Source organism: Pan troglodytes, chromosome 10, assembly GCF_028858775.2.
Source record: "Pan troglodytes isolate AG18354 chromosome 10, NHGRI_mPanTro3-v2.0_pri, whole genome shotgun sequence".
In the NCBI taxonomy this organism is placed as follows: domain Eukaryota; kingdom Metazoa; phylum Chordata; class Mammalia; order Primates; family Hominidae; genus Pan; species Pan troglodytes.
The window spans coordinates 39,346,580-39,361,535 of record NC_072408.2 but is presented as its reverse complement, the minus strand read 5'-3'; the positions used below and the strand labels follow the sequence as shown (position 1 = coordinate 39,361,535).

The 14,956-nt window shown below is 44.0% G+C and overlaps 1 protein-coding gene across 19 annotated transcripts in view; it reads right to left on the bottom strand.

Annotated features, from left to right (window-relative positions):
• Positions 1-314: 314 nt before the first annotated feature.
• The window catches only part of PTGES3 (prostaglandin E synthase 3), a 36,346-nt gene continuing 21,704 nt past the window's right edge, over positions 315-14,956 (bottom strand). For 4 of the 19 annotated variants that reach the window (XM_009424960.5, XM_016923189.4, XM_009424958.5 and 1 more), the window contains 2 exons: positions 12,656-12,680; positions 11,228-12,378 (listed from right to left, as the gene is read on the bottom strand). In XM_009424960.5, the coding sequence (XP_009423235.1) occupies positions 12,359-12,378; positions 12,656-12,680 (45 nt within the window). In that variant the 3' untranslated portion in view covers positions 11,228-12,358. 19 annotated transcript variants of the gene reach the window in all.

Here is a 14,956-nt window from a genome sequence, read left to right as displayed (position 1 = left end):
GCGGCCAGGCAGAGACGCTCCTCGCTTCCCAGATGGGGTGGCGGCTGGGCAGAGGCTGCAATCTCGGCACTTTGGGAGGCCAGGGCAGGAGGCTGGGAGGTGGAGGTTGTAGCGAGCCCAGATCACGCCACTGCACTCCAGCAAAGACCAGTCAGGCGTGGCAGCGCGCGCCTGCAGTCCCGGGCGATCGGCAGGCTGAGGCAGGAGAGTCGGGCAGGGAGGTTGCAGTGAGCCGAGATGGCAGCAGTGCAGTCCAACCTCGGCTCGGCATCAGAGGGAGACCGTGGAGAGAGGGAAGGGGAGGGGGAGGGGAGGGGGAGAGGAGGGGGAAGGGAGGGGGAGAGGGAGAGGGAGAGGGACGGAACCTGAAGTTCTAAAGTGATGCAGGAGTTACCCCTGCAAGGATGGTTATGTAAAAATGTCAAAAATAAATGGAACCTGAATGGGAAAAAAAAAAAAAAAGGACAAGTTATTTTTCACAGGGGAATAGGAACCACACAGACCCACCCAATCTGGTTTCTTATCTGAAGTTAATTCCAAATGACTGTGCTCTATAATTTAAAATTCATCTTGAAGTGAAAATTACATTTTCCACCAACTCCTTTCATTACTGCTGTCCACATTGGTCATACCCCCACATCCTTCCAGTACTCTGGTAATTGGTGGAATGTGTTTTTTTGGTCTCTACTACATTTCTTGACAATCATCCCGGATTATTTCAAATTCCACGAAAAGAACCCATTCAATGCCCTAGCTTCAGAGATCCTCAACCACTTCAATTCCAATTAGTTTTTCACATTCCCATTTCACATAAGCAGCCTACTTCCACAGCCATTCCCAAGTTGAAATATTCTCTTTCAGAAATCCAATATTCCCGTCTTAGGTCACAATTTGGAAGCACTATTTATTACACAAGTAACATATGAACATATTCTAGGTGTACAGGATGAGTTCTTTCACCATTACTTCCAAAACTTCCACTGTCCTTCCCAAAAATGACCATTGAAAAAACTTTTTGCATACATTCCACTCACTTTCTGTTTCATATACATATAATGCAGGGTTCCCCAGTGCCTGGGCCACAGACCAGTACCCGTCCATGGCCTGTTAGGAACCAGGCCACACAGCAGGAGGAGAGCTGTGGTCGAGTGACCAAAGCTTCATCTGTATTTACAGCTTCTCCCCACTGCTCACATTAGCACCTGAATTCTGCCTCCTGTCAGATCAGTGATGGCATTAGATTCTCATAAAAATGGAAACCCTATTGTTGCAGGAAGTCAGGGACCCCAAACAGAAGGACTGGCTGAAGCCACAGCAGAACATAAATTGTGAAGATTTCATGGACATTTATTAGTTCCCCAAATTAATACTTTTATAATTTCTTACGCCTGTTTTTACTGCAATCTCTGAACAGAAATTGTGAAGATTTCATGTACATTTATCACTTCCCCAATCAATACTCTTATAATTTCCTATGCCTGTCTTTAATCTCTTAATCCCGTCATCTTCGTAAGCTGAGGATGTATGTTGCCTCAGGATCCTGTGATAATTGCGTTATCTGCACAGATTGTTTGTAGAGCATGTGTGTTTGAACAATATGAAATCTGGGCATCCAAAAGGAACAGGATGGCTGCGATTTTCAGGGAACAAGGGAGATAACCATTGGGCCTGACTGCCTGTGGGGCCAAGAGTCATGTTTCTCTTCTTACAAAAGCGAATAGGAGTAATATCGCTGAATTATTTTTCTCAGCAAGGAACAGCCCTGAGAAAGAGAATGCATTCCCAGGGGGAGGTCTCTAAAATGGCCGCTCTGGGAGTGTCTGTCTTATATGGTTGTAGATAAGGGATGAAATAAGCCCTGGTCTCCTGTAGCGCCCCCAGGCTTATTAGGATTAGGAAATTCCTGCCTAGTAAATTTTAGTCAGATCGGTTGTCTGCTCTCAAACCCTGTCTCCTGATAAGATGTTATCAATGACAATGTGTGCCCAGTGGGACATGAAACTTCATCAGCAATTCTAATTTTGCCCTGGTCCTGTGACCTCACTCTGCCCCCATTTGCCTTGTGATATTTTATTGCTCTTGAAGCATGTGATCTCTGTGACCCACACCCTATTCGTACACCCCTCCCCTTTTGAAATCCATAATAAAAACTTGCTGGTTTTGCAACTCAGGGGGCATCACGGATCCTGCTGACATGTGATGTCTCCCCCGGACACCCAGCTTTAAAATTGCTCTCTTTTGTACTCTTTCCCTTTATTTCTCAGACCGGCTGACACTTAGGGAAAATAGAAAAGAACCTATGTTGAAATATTAGGGACTGGTTCCCCTGATACCCTATTGTTTTTTTTTTTTTTTTTTTTTTTTTTTTTTTTTTTTTTTGAGACGGAGTCTCGCTCTGTCGCCCAGGCTGGAGTGCAGTGGCATGGTCTCGGCTCTCTGCAAGCTCTGCCTCCTGAGTTCATGCCATTCTCCTGCCTCAGCCTCTGGAGTAGCTGGAACTACAGGCACCCGCCACCACGCCTGGCTAATTTTTTGTATTTTTTTTAGTACAGACAGGGTTTCACCGTGTTAGCCAGGATGGTCTCGATCTCCTCACCTTGTGATCCACCCGCCTCAGCCTCCCAAAGTGCTGGGATTACAGGCGTGAGTCACCATGCCCTGCCGGAAACCCTATTGTTAACCAAGCAAGCAAGGGATCTAGGTTGCACACTCCTTATGAGAATCTAATGCCTGATGATCTGACACTGTCTCTCATCACCCTAAGATGGGACTGTCTAGTTGCAGGAAAACAAGCTCAAGGCTCCCACTGATTCTACATTATGGTCAGTTGTATAATTATTTCATGAACCATATCCCCCACCCCCATCCATGGAAAAATTGTCTTCCACAAAACCGGTCCCTGGTGCCAAAAAGGTTGCTCACTGCAACCTCCGCCTCCCAGGTTCAAGCAATTCTCTTGCCTGAGCCTCCCGAATAGCTGGGATTACAGGCACATGCCACCACGCCCAGCTAATTTTTGTATTTTTAGTAGAGATGGGGTTTTCACCATGTTGGCCAGGCTGGTCTCGAACTCCTGACCTCATGATCCGCCTGTCTCGGCCTCCCAAAGTGCTGGGATTACAGGCATGAACCACCGTGCCTGACCCTAGTACTCCTTTAATACATATTCCTAAACATGTTGGCTTAAAATATGCTCACTTAAATAAGATTCTGCCAAATTGCCTTCCCAAACCATCTTGCTAATTTACCAGGTTCCCAGCATCCTTGCCAAAACTTTATTTTTAAAGGTGGCTAATATAATGAAATTATTGACTTAATTCACTTTTTTTGAGACAGAGTCTTGATCTGTCACGCAGGCTGGAGTGCAGTGGTGTGATCTTGGCTCACTGAAACCTCTGCCTCCTAGGTTCAAGTGATTCTCCTGCCTCAGCCTCATGAGTAGCTGGGACTACAGGCTCCCGCCACAATGCCTGGCTAATTTTTTTGTATTTTTAGTAGAGAAGGGGTTTCACCATATTGGCCAGGCTGGTCTTGAACTCCCAACCTCAGATGATCTGCCTGCCTTGGCCTCCCAAAGTGCTGGGATTACAGGCATGAGCCACTTTATTTTATTTTATTTATTTATTTATTTTTAGACAGGGTCTTGCTCTGTCTCCCAGGCTGCAGTACGGTGGAGTGATTACAGCTCACTGCAGCCTTCGCCTCCTGGGTTCAAGCAGTTCTTGAACTAGAACCTCCCAGGCTCAAGTAATCCTCCCACCTCTGCCTCCCGAGTAGCTGGGACCAGTCATATGCACACACCATCAGGCCCTGCTAATTTTTGTAAAGACAGGGTTTCGGCTGGGCATGGTGGCTCATGCCTGTAATTCCAGCACTTTGGGAGGCCGAGGTGGGCAGATCACAAGGTCAAGAGATCGAGACCATCCTGACCAACATGGTGAAACCCCGTCTCTACTAAAAATACAAAAAATTAGCTGGGTGTGGTGGTGTGTGCCTGTAGTCCCAGCTACTTGGGAGGCTGAGGCAGGAGAATCGCTTGAAACCACCAGAAGGTGGAGGTTGCAGTGAGCCAAGATCATGTCACTGCACTCCAGCCTGGACAATGAGAGCGAAACTCCGTCTCAAAAAAAAAAAAAGGGGGGGGTTTCAACATGTTGCCCATGGCTACCTTCAAGTCTGGTGGTGGGACGGGGGTAGCTCAAGCAATCCGTCTTCCTTGGCCTTCCAAAGCGTTGAGATGACAGGCATGAGCCACCACGCTCAGCTCTAATGGCTAGTAAGATGGAATATTTTCATGTTTGTTGGTCAGTTGTATATCTTCAGTTAATTACTTGTTTCCATCTTTTGTCAATTTTTTCCTTTTGGCTTGTCATGATTAAGTGTTCTTCAAATGCTTTGTTAAGCATGTTGTAAATGTTTTCTTCTAATGTTATCTCTTAATTTAGTGGTATGTTTTGACCTATTATTTATTTATTTTTTATTTTTTATTTTTTTGAGACGGAGTCTCGCTCTGTCACCGAGGCTGGAATGCAGTGGCACTATCTAGGCTCACTGCAAGCTCCGCCTCCTGGGTTCATGCCATTCTCCGGCCTCAGCCTCCCGAGTAGCTGGGACTACAGGTGCTCGCCACCACGCCCGGCTAATATTTTGTATTTTTAGTAGAGACGGGGTTTCACCATGTTAGCCAGGATGGTCTCGATCTCCTGACCTCGTAATCCACCTGTCTCGGCCTCCCAAAGTGCTGGGATTACAGGCATGAGCCACTGCACCCGGCCTGTTAATTTTTATTATTATTATTTTTTGAGACAGAGTCTCGCTCTGTTGCCCAGGCTGGAGTGCAGAAGCGCAGTTTCGGCTCACCACAACCTCTGCCTCCTGGGTTCAAGCAATTCTCCTGCCTCAGCCTCCCAAGTAGATGGGACTACAGGCATGCACCACCATGCATGGCTAATTTCTGTATTTTTAGTAGAGACGGGGTTTCACTACGTTGGCCAGGCTGGTCTTGAACTCCTGACCTCGTTATCTGCCCACCTCGGCCACCCAAAGTGCTGGGATTATGGGCATGAGCCACCTCACCCAGGCTTATTTATTTATTTATTTATTTGTGAGACAATGTCTTGCTCTTTTGCCCAAACTGGAATGCAGTGGTGGGATCTCGGCTCACTGCAATCTCCACCTCCCTGGTTCAAATGATTCTCCTGCCTCAGCCTCCCAAGTAGCTGGGATAACAGGTGCCCACTACCACCCCCGGCTAATTTTTGTATTTTTAGTAGAGATGGGGTTTCATCCTGTTGGGCAGGCTGGTCTCAAACTCCTGACCTCAAGTGATCCACCCGCCTTGGCCTCCCAAAGTGCTGGGATTACAGGCATAAACCACCTCGCCAGGTGACTTTTCTGAGATGGAGTCTCACTCTGTTGTCCAGACTGGAGTATGGTGGCACGATCTCAGATCACTGCAACCTCTACCCTCTGGGTTCACATGATTCTCATGCCTCAGACTCCCAAGTAGCTGGGATTACAGGTTTGTGCCACCATGCCAGGCTAATTTTTTGTTTTTAGTAGAGAGGGAGTTTTACCATATTGTCCAGGCTGGTCTGGAATTCCTGGGCTCTAGCGATCCACCTGCCTTGGCTTCCCAAAGTGCTGGGATTACAGGCGTGAGGTACTGTGCCTGGCACATTGACCTATGTAATTTTTGATGTTAATTTTTTCTCTGTAGTATCCAAATTTATCATGCTTGGATTTCCCCATATCATCTTAGGCAAGTAAGAATTTGGTTAATGAATCATCAGTGGACCTGAAACCACCTACGTCAGTATCATCAAACTCTGCACTATCTAATATGGTAGTAACTAACCATATAGGATTATTTAAAAATTTTTGTTTTGTTTTTTGAGACAGGGTCTCTGTCACCCAGATTGGAGTTCAGTGGCATGATCTCAGCTCACTGCAATCTCTGTCTCCCAGGCTCAAGGATCCTCCCACCTCAGCCTCTAGAGTAGCTGGGATCACAGGCATGCACCACCACACCACGGTTTTTTTTTTTTTTTTGTAGAGATGGGGTTTCACCATATTGCCCAGGCTGGTCTCCCTCCTGAGCTCAGGCCTTGGCTTCCCAAAGAGTTGGGATTACAGGTGTGAGCCATGGTGCCCGAACTGGATTATTTAAATTTAGTAAGATTTAATGTAATGGGTTTTTTTTGTTTTTTGTTTTTTTTGAGACGGAGTCATGCTCTGTTGCCCAGGGTGCAGTGGCACGATCTCTTTTCACCAAAACCTCTGCCTGCCGGGTCCAAGCGACTCCTCTGCCTCAGCCTCCCGAGCAGCTGGGACCACAGGTGCACACCACCACGCCCAGGTAATTTTTGTATTTTTAGTAGAGACAGGGTTTTGCCACATTGGCCAGGCTGGTGTCGAACTCCTGACCTCGTGATCTGCCCACCTTGGCCTCCCAAAGTGCTGGGATTATAGGCGTGAGCCACCGCACCCGGCCTGTAATGATTTTTATTTAAAAATCATTTCTTAGTTGCACTAGCTTTTCAGGTCCTCAGTAGCTCTATTTGGCTAGTAGTTACCTATCGGACACTGGATATATGGAACATTTCCTTCATCACAAAACATCACACTGCACATGGCTATCTCAGTAGGACCAACCGAATGAGAACCTATGTTTTAGATCCAAAACAGTAATGAGACTTTGGCATACATCAGAATCACCCGGAGAGGCTTGACAGATCACTTGACCCCACCTCCAAAGTTTCTGATTTAGTAGGTCTATTTGGGGGCCAGAATTTGTATTTCTAATGAGTTCCTAGGCAAAACTAATCCTGCTAGTCTGGGGATCACATTTTAGGAATCACTGGTTTCTAGTTATCAATAATATTCCAAATCCCTGGCCCCACATGGACAAGCTTATCTCAGGGATAAGACCTAGGAATCCACATTATCACAAAAAACTCCATGATTTTGATTGTTTGAGAATAGGTTCAAGATGAATCACAGGGCAATAGAAATAGGGAAGGAACTAAAGCTATAAAGGCTAATTCGCCGTGAGGCCAGAGAAGGAACAGTGGTTGAGGGACAGTTAGACTGCATGACACTTAGTTGTAGTATAAGCAGCTTTGCAGTTCTTTCACTCATGATGATGAGATACATAATGGGAATGGGTTGCTAAGTACTCAACTGAAGGCCATTGGATTTGAGATTAAGAAATTTAGGATTGGGGCTGGGCACGGTAGCTCACGCCTGTAATCCCAGCACTTTGGGAGGCCAAGGTGGGCAGATCACCTGAGGTCGGGAGTTTGAGACCAGCCTGACCCACACAGAGAAACCCCATCTCTACTAAAAATACAATATTAGCCGGGCTTAGTGGCGCATGCCTCTAATCCCAGCTACTTGGGAAGGCTGAGGCAGGAGAATCTCTCGAACCTGGGAGATGGAGGTTGCGGTGAGCTGAGATCACGCCATTGCACTCCAGCCTGGGCAACAAGAGCAAAACTCCGTCTCAAAAAAAAAAAAAAAAAAAAAGAAAGAAAAGAAAAGAAAAGAAATTTAGGATTGGCCTGGCACAATGGCTCAATCCTGTAATCCCAGCACTTTGGGAGGCTGAGGTGGGTGGATCACTTGAGGTCAGGCATTTGAGACCAGCTTGGCCAACCAGGTGAAACCCCATCTCTACTAAAAATACAAAAATTAGCCAGGAGTGGTGGCACATGGCTGTAATCCCAGCTACTCAGAGAGCTGAGGCAGAAGGATCGCTTGAACCTGGGAAACAGGCTGCAGTGAGCCGAGATCATGCCTCCATGTCAAAAAGTGACTCTGTGTCTAAATAAATAAATAAATAAATAAATAATTTAGGAGTGAGTTCTGGATAAGTTCTTCACATGAACAATGAAATTACCCAGACTGACAATACAACTTGCGAACAAATGATTTGTCACTTTAGACTATCTGGTAAGAGCAAAGCAAGCCTGGCAATATCATTTTTTTTTTCTTTTTGAGATGGAGTCTAGTTCTGTCCCATGGGCTGGAGTGCAGTGGCTTGATCTCAGCTCACTGCAACCTCCACCTCCTGGGTTCAAGCAATTCTCCTGCCTCAGCCTCCTGAGTAGCTGGGATTACAGGCGCATGCCACCATGCCCAGCTAATTTTTGTATTTTTAGTAGAGACAGCGTTTCACTGTGTTGGCCAGGCTGGTCTCGAACTCCTAACCTCATGATCTGCCTGCCTCGGCCTCCCAAAGTGCTCGGATTACAAGCGTGAGCCACCGCACCCGGCCAAGCCTGGCAATATCTTAAATGAGTTGTCACCAAGCCTTATTTGACCACCTACATATACCTGGATTCCAGATCCCATTACCATTGCCTAAATTTAGCCCTTCATCTCTTACCACTTGAATTACTGCACGAACTTGTTTCTTTACCTCCAAATCCACCTGCAAAACATTACTCATGCTATGGTATTTCTGAAATGTATTTTACCATACTGTGTTGAGAGAAAGATATTTGGTGGCGATATACGATGCTTTTTACTAGCAGGAATAGACATTCAACATTTAATTGTGGTCAATGTTTAAATGAAACCCACAGATCAGCCTGGCCAACATGGTGAAACCCCATCTCTAGTAAAAATATAAAAATTAGCTGGGCATGGTGGCACACGCCTGTAGTCCCAGCTACTCGGGAGGCTGAGGCAGGAGAATTGCTTGAACCTGGGAATTCAGAGATTGCAGTGAGCCGAAATTGTGCCACTGCACTCCAGCCTCAGCGACAGAGCCAGACTTTGTCTCAAAAAAACAAAAAACAAAAAAACACAATTGTCCCTTGGTATATTCCAGAGGAGTGGTTTCATGACCCCTCCACCACCAAGCATACCAAAATCAGACAGAACCCTCCGTATTCATGGGTTTGGCATTTTACAAATACTGTATTTTTGACCTGCATTTGGTTGGAAAAAATCCACCTAAAAGGGGTTCAAACCCATGTTGTTCAAGGTTCAAGTGCACAAGGATGACAGAATGTAGGGGTTAGAATAGGCCTTTACAAAAATCCTTAGAATTCACTGTTAAAATTCTCCATCCTACTGCCACCCTAGAACTCCATTTCAGTTGTCTTCTTATTTGCACAGGCTGCTAGATTCGACCAGGAAGTCCTACTCTGTATTCTCTATTACACCCTTAGTTATCAATTTATTTAATCACTATCAAAGCAACTAGATGTTAAGTTTTTCACAAAGTGCCAGCCTCCTCCCTACCTAGCCTACATCTTTTCCTATTTGGTACAATGCTGGGTGATCCACAAATAAAAAATTGTATTTTCAAAAATTTCTCAAAAGAATTCCTGCTAAACAGGAGACATTTCAATTAGCTTAGAACTAAAATGGGGGAGAAAACCTTCATGCTACTGTAGCAATCACCCTCAATCTGCCCTCCTTGGAAATAGCTAAGTTTAGGGAACTGTATAGCACCAATATCACAACCTATCAATATGGACAAAAAATATGCTATACCCATTCATCTAAACTTAAAAAATTTCACTCACAATCCTCCTAAATTGATCATTTTTTTTTTTTTGAGAGGGGGTTTTGCCATGTTGGCCAGACATGAGTCACCACGCCCAGCCCAGAACATTTTTTGAGACAGTCTCGCTCTGCCGCCCAGGCTGGAGTGCAGTGGCGCCTCAATGCTGTGATTACAGAATTGAGCCACCGTTCCCGCCCCAGAAAATGTTAACAGAAGCTTTGAATTAGAGATGAGGTACAACGCACAAGGTCTGATACCTAAGCAATAAGGACTGATGAAAACCTGTTCAAGTGTTTGAACACAAAATATTTAAAATTATAGCCAGGTGACACACAGTGACACACACCTTAATACTGGCACTTGGGGAGGCCAAGGCAGGCATATCACTTGAGCCTAGGAGTTCGAGACCAGCTTGGGAAACATGGAGACCCATCTCTACAAAATACATAAAAGTCCACCAGGTGTGGTGCTTGAGGTATGATTGCACCACTGCTCTCTAGCCTGGGCAAGACCGTCTTTTTGAGATGGAGTCTCACTCGCAGCCCAGGCTGGAGTGCAATGGTACGATCTGGGCTGACTGCAACCTCTGCCTCCTGGGTTCAAGCGATTCTCCTGCCTCAGCCTCCTGAGTAGCTGGGGTTACAGGCATGTGCCACCACGCCTGGCTAATTTTTTTGCATTATTAGTAGAGACGGGGTTTCACCATGTTGGCCAGGCTAGTTTTGAACTCCTGATCTCAGGCGATCCTCCCGCCTCAGCCTCCCAAAGTGCTAGGATTACAGGCGTGAGCCACCGTGCCCAGCTTTTGAGACACTTGTCTACAGAAAAGTTCGTGGTGCAATCTTGGCTCACTGCATCCCCAATGGCCCAGGCTCAAGTGATCTTCCCACCTCAGCTTCCAGAGTAGTTGGGATTACAAGAACATGCCACCACACCCAGCTATTTTTTTTGTCAAGATGGGGTTTCGCAGGCCGGGTGTGGTTGACTCCTGCCTATAATCCCAGCACTTTGGGAGGCCGAGGCAGGCTGGAGTCCGAGACCAGCCTAGCCAACATGGTGAAAACCCAGCTCTACTAAAGATAAAATTAGCTGGGTACGTGGAGTGCGCCTATAATCCCAGCTAGTCAGGAGGCTGAGGCAGGATAATCGATTTAACCTGGAGGGTGGAAGTTGCACTGGGCAACAGGGCAACACTCCGTCTCAAAAAAAAAAAAAAAAAAAGGGAGTTTCACCACATTGCCCAGGCTGGTCTCAAGCAATCTGCCCGCCTCAGTCTCCCAGAGTGCTGTGATTAAAGGCAGGTGGGAGCCACCGTGCCGGCCTGTATAATGCGTTTCAAGGCTGGGCAGTAAGCCAATGAATCATTAATTCCCAAAACTGAAGTATAAATTTTTTGAAGAAAAACAAGTTTTTAAAAAATGTTTCCCCCCCAAAGCTAAGAACTACACATCGTAATACATTATGCGTATCTATTATCGCACTTTCCATCAAGTTTTTGTCTCGTTTGTCTCCCCTAGCCTAGCTTGTGAGCTCTCTGAGCTCAGCAATCATCTGAAATATTAATCTTTGTATCACCAGCACTTTAACTGCCTGCAACACAGGTCCTGAATATCTGACAAAAATACTAAAATACATAGTGTTTCTACGTTATGACAAATACAGAAGCTGTGAGGGAATGAAAACTGCCAAAATGCAGAAGTTCAAAGATTTAGGAGGACAACACATTTAGTTTTATTTCAATCAAATCACACAACACTTTCTTTTCCAACTGCTGCAAAGTGCATCTACAATATGCTATTACAGATCCACTTTTAAAAGGTTTCCTGTTACATTACAGCAAGCCTCTTTTTTCAAACAGAGGAATAATCCCAAATTCTTCCTCAAATAAACTCCATTCCAGTAAATGGTAAATACATAAAAATTACAGTAAGCCAGACACTTAAAAGGACAGCCAAGAAGTCTTCCAACAGTTTATTAGAAAGAATGTAGACATTTAAAAAAATCCCCACTGTCATGAACATAAATTGAGGTTTTCAGCCTGGGTATAAGCTGAATCAAAAAAAAGGAAATAAAAAATCCAATAGTGTATTAAACATTTTTCACTCATTTGCCATACTGACAGTGCAAATACAAATCTGGACTAAATGTACAGACTCTCAAGCAACAATGTACAGCTTTCTTCGTCCTCCATGCTAAGAGATGTAAAAGCTTAAGGGTCAAACAATACCAAATGTATAGGCTTCAAAAACCATCTAAGTTAGGGCATTCTCTAGTTTTAGCTAAGATACACCTGGAACACTGACAAGTCATCACTTACATAGAATAATGTGAAGTAAATTTTTTGAAAAATAAATTTTAGTGGAACAATCCTGAAGGATAACACCAGAGGAATAGCAGGTTACCAGTAAGGTGTCAACCAATTTGTTCCAGTCACTTTTGAATCCATGTTCTATAATCTAAAATTTATTCTCTTTCCCTAAGCTGAGAGCTTCCTATCATGTCAGTATCTATGTTATGAAGAAAAGGAGACTTAGGTGAGATGTTTTTATTTATCACAACTGCTGCATTAATTGCCTAGGACCTCAACAGCTTCATGAAAGTCTGGGAAATGTTCATGCATAAGGTTATTGCCTTAGCTGACTTAAAATTGCCCCATACAATGGTACATATCAACCCTTAGTGAAGCCTTTTAAAAAACAAACAGGTTGAAAAATGGGTTAAAGTAGGCAAATACAGCATATCTGCCTTTAGAGCTATCAACTCAGGAATTCTCTCAATTATGAAATCTTGCAGAGAAGTTATTTTTCTTTCTCAAAATCCAGGTGATGACAATATTCCTTACTCCAGATCTGGCATTTCTGAAAGAATTTTTAAAAATATTAGTATATAGTACAAGTGAATAATCTATCAATTTTACTGTCTTAAAGGAAAAGCAACCAAAAATCAAAATACATAGTTCCCCAATGAATTAATAGGCTGTCTTGCTATCAAGTTATTCACATTTCTGCTTTGGTTATTTATTCAAGGTCATAAAGAAAAAATTACTTTACTTCCAAAGAAGTTAACATCTCTATTTTGAGTTTGTTTTTTGATGCAAAGTATCACTGTGTAAACATACTTTTTATATACACTTACTTTCATCATCACTGTCTTGTGAATCCTGAAAGAGGGAAAATAAAGTTACCGAGCTGATCAAATATTCGTTTGCTAACTGAACAGTTTACCTAAAAAAGTTCAAGTGCTATATTTTTGACTAAAGTAGCACAGGTAGGTAGTCATATCAAGCCTAGAAATTTAGTCATTGGACTTGACTAGGTTTACCTAAGGTGAATGGATGTACAGCAGAGGATTTATCTACCTATAAAAAATGATGTGTGCCTTTTGGTGACAATTTAGCCCACCCGTTGAATCCATTCCTAAATTAACCTATCTCGGCATTCAAAGAGAAAACATGGATCAATATGAAGAAAAATGGACTGACAGAAGACAGTGAACTCTAATCCTAGCTGTTGAGTGAATATTAAGTATTTTTCTAAATAGCATTAAATAACTTTCTGGGAGATGTTAACAGGATGCTGGGGTTGGAAAGATGTTGAGAAAAGTAGTTTAGTATATCTTCCTCTTACAGATTTCCAATGTCCATCTTTTTTTTTTTTTTTGGGGGGGGGGGGAGATGGAGTCTTGCTCTGTCACCCAGGCTACAGTGCAGTGGTGAGATCCGGCTCACTGCAACCTCTGCCTCCCAGGTTCAAGCGATTCTCCTGCCTCAGCCTCCAAAGGAGCTGGGATTACAGGCACCCGCCACCATGCCCGGCTAATTTTTGTATTTTTAGTAGAGATGGGGTTTCGCCATCTTGGCCAGGCTGGCCTGAAACTCTTGACTGCATGATCCACCCATCTCCGCCTCCCAATGTCCATCTGTTTTATCGGTCTCTGACCGATCCTGACATAAAACCTATTTAACTTACTTTCTTAGTCAAAATCATACCTATAAACTGACTCTCTTCTTTTTGAGATGGAGCCTCGCTCTGCTGCCCACACTGGAGTGCAATGGTGTGATCTTGGCTCACTGCAACCTCCGCCTCAAGCGATTCAAGCGATTCTCCCACCTCAGCTCACCAGTAGCTGGGATTACAGGCACCTGCCATCATGCCTGGCTAAGTTTTTTAAGATAGGGTTTCACCATGTTGGCCAGGCTGGTCTCGAACTCCTGACCTCACGTACTCTGCCCACCTGGCCTGCTGGGATAACAGACATGAGCCACCTCACCCGGCCTAAACTGACTGTTATAATTGAGTACGGTATTAATATATAATGTCTCCATACAATGATTCTTTGGAAATCTAATCCATTTAGGAATGGTCTACGGTACAACCAGTTCCCTAATAGATACCCATTCCTCAAAAATGGGCACATTTTAAAAATTGCTTTTCCCTTTTCTTTTTTTTTAGAAAATAAGAAGTAATTGTGAATCTATATAAAACCATTTGTAAATATGTTGTTTCTTACTATTTAATAGTATGAAAGTAAACAGAAAAAAGAATTTTTAGACTTACATCATCTGCTCCATCTACTTCTGGTAAATCTACATCCTCATCACCACCCATGTTGTTCATCATCTATTTGAAGTGTAAAAATTAGTTTTAAAAATGATGTTAAGTTAGGCCCTAATTATTAATGCTGTATGCTTCAGAATAAACCTTAAGTCTGCCACAGATATCAAAAAATGCAAAATGCAAAATAAATATAAGCATCTTCCCTTCTGGAAAAGGAAGATACAAAATCCTAAAAACCCATATGGAAATTAAAACTAAATTTTCCCTAAAGAAAAGCAAAGCTATTCATGCAACAGGTTTGACAAACATTAAAAATTCTACTTGAGTAGTGGTTACCTCTGGTGGTTAAGGAAAAGAATGGGATTCATTTGTAGTTGCACAGCTATCTATCTTAAGTTAGGTGGAACATGTATTAAGGTATTCTTTTTTTTTGAGAGAGAGTCTAGCTTTGTCGTCCAAGCTGGAGTATGGTGGCGTGATCTCAGCTCACTGCAACCTCCGCCTCTGGGTTCACGCAATTCTCATGCCTCGGCCTCCTGGGTAGCTAGGATTACAGGCGCATACCACCACACCCAACTAATTTTTTGTATTTTGGTACACACGGGGTTTCACCATGTTGCCCAAGCTGGTCTCGAATTCCTGGGCTGTAGTGATCCACCCACCTTGGCCTCCCAAAGTGCTGGGATTACAGGCGTGAACCACCGTGCCCAGCCTTTTTTATTCTGAGATGGAGTCTTGCTCTGTTGCCCAGGCTGGAGTGCAGCAGCACAATCTCGGCTCACTGCAACTTCCGCTTCCCGGGTTCAAGGGAGTCTCCTGCCTCAGCTTCCTGAGTAGCTGGGATTACAGGCAGATGCCACCATGCCCAGTTAGTTTTTGT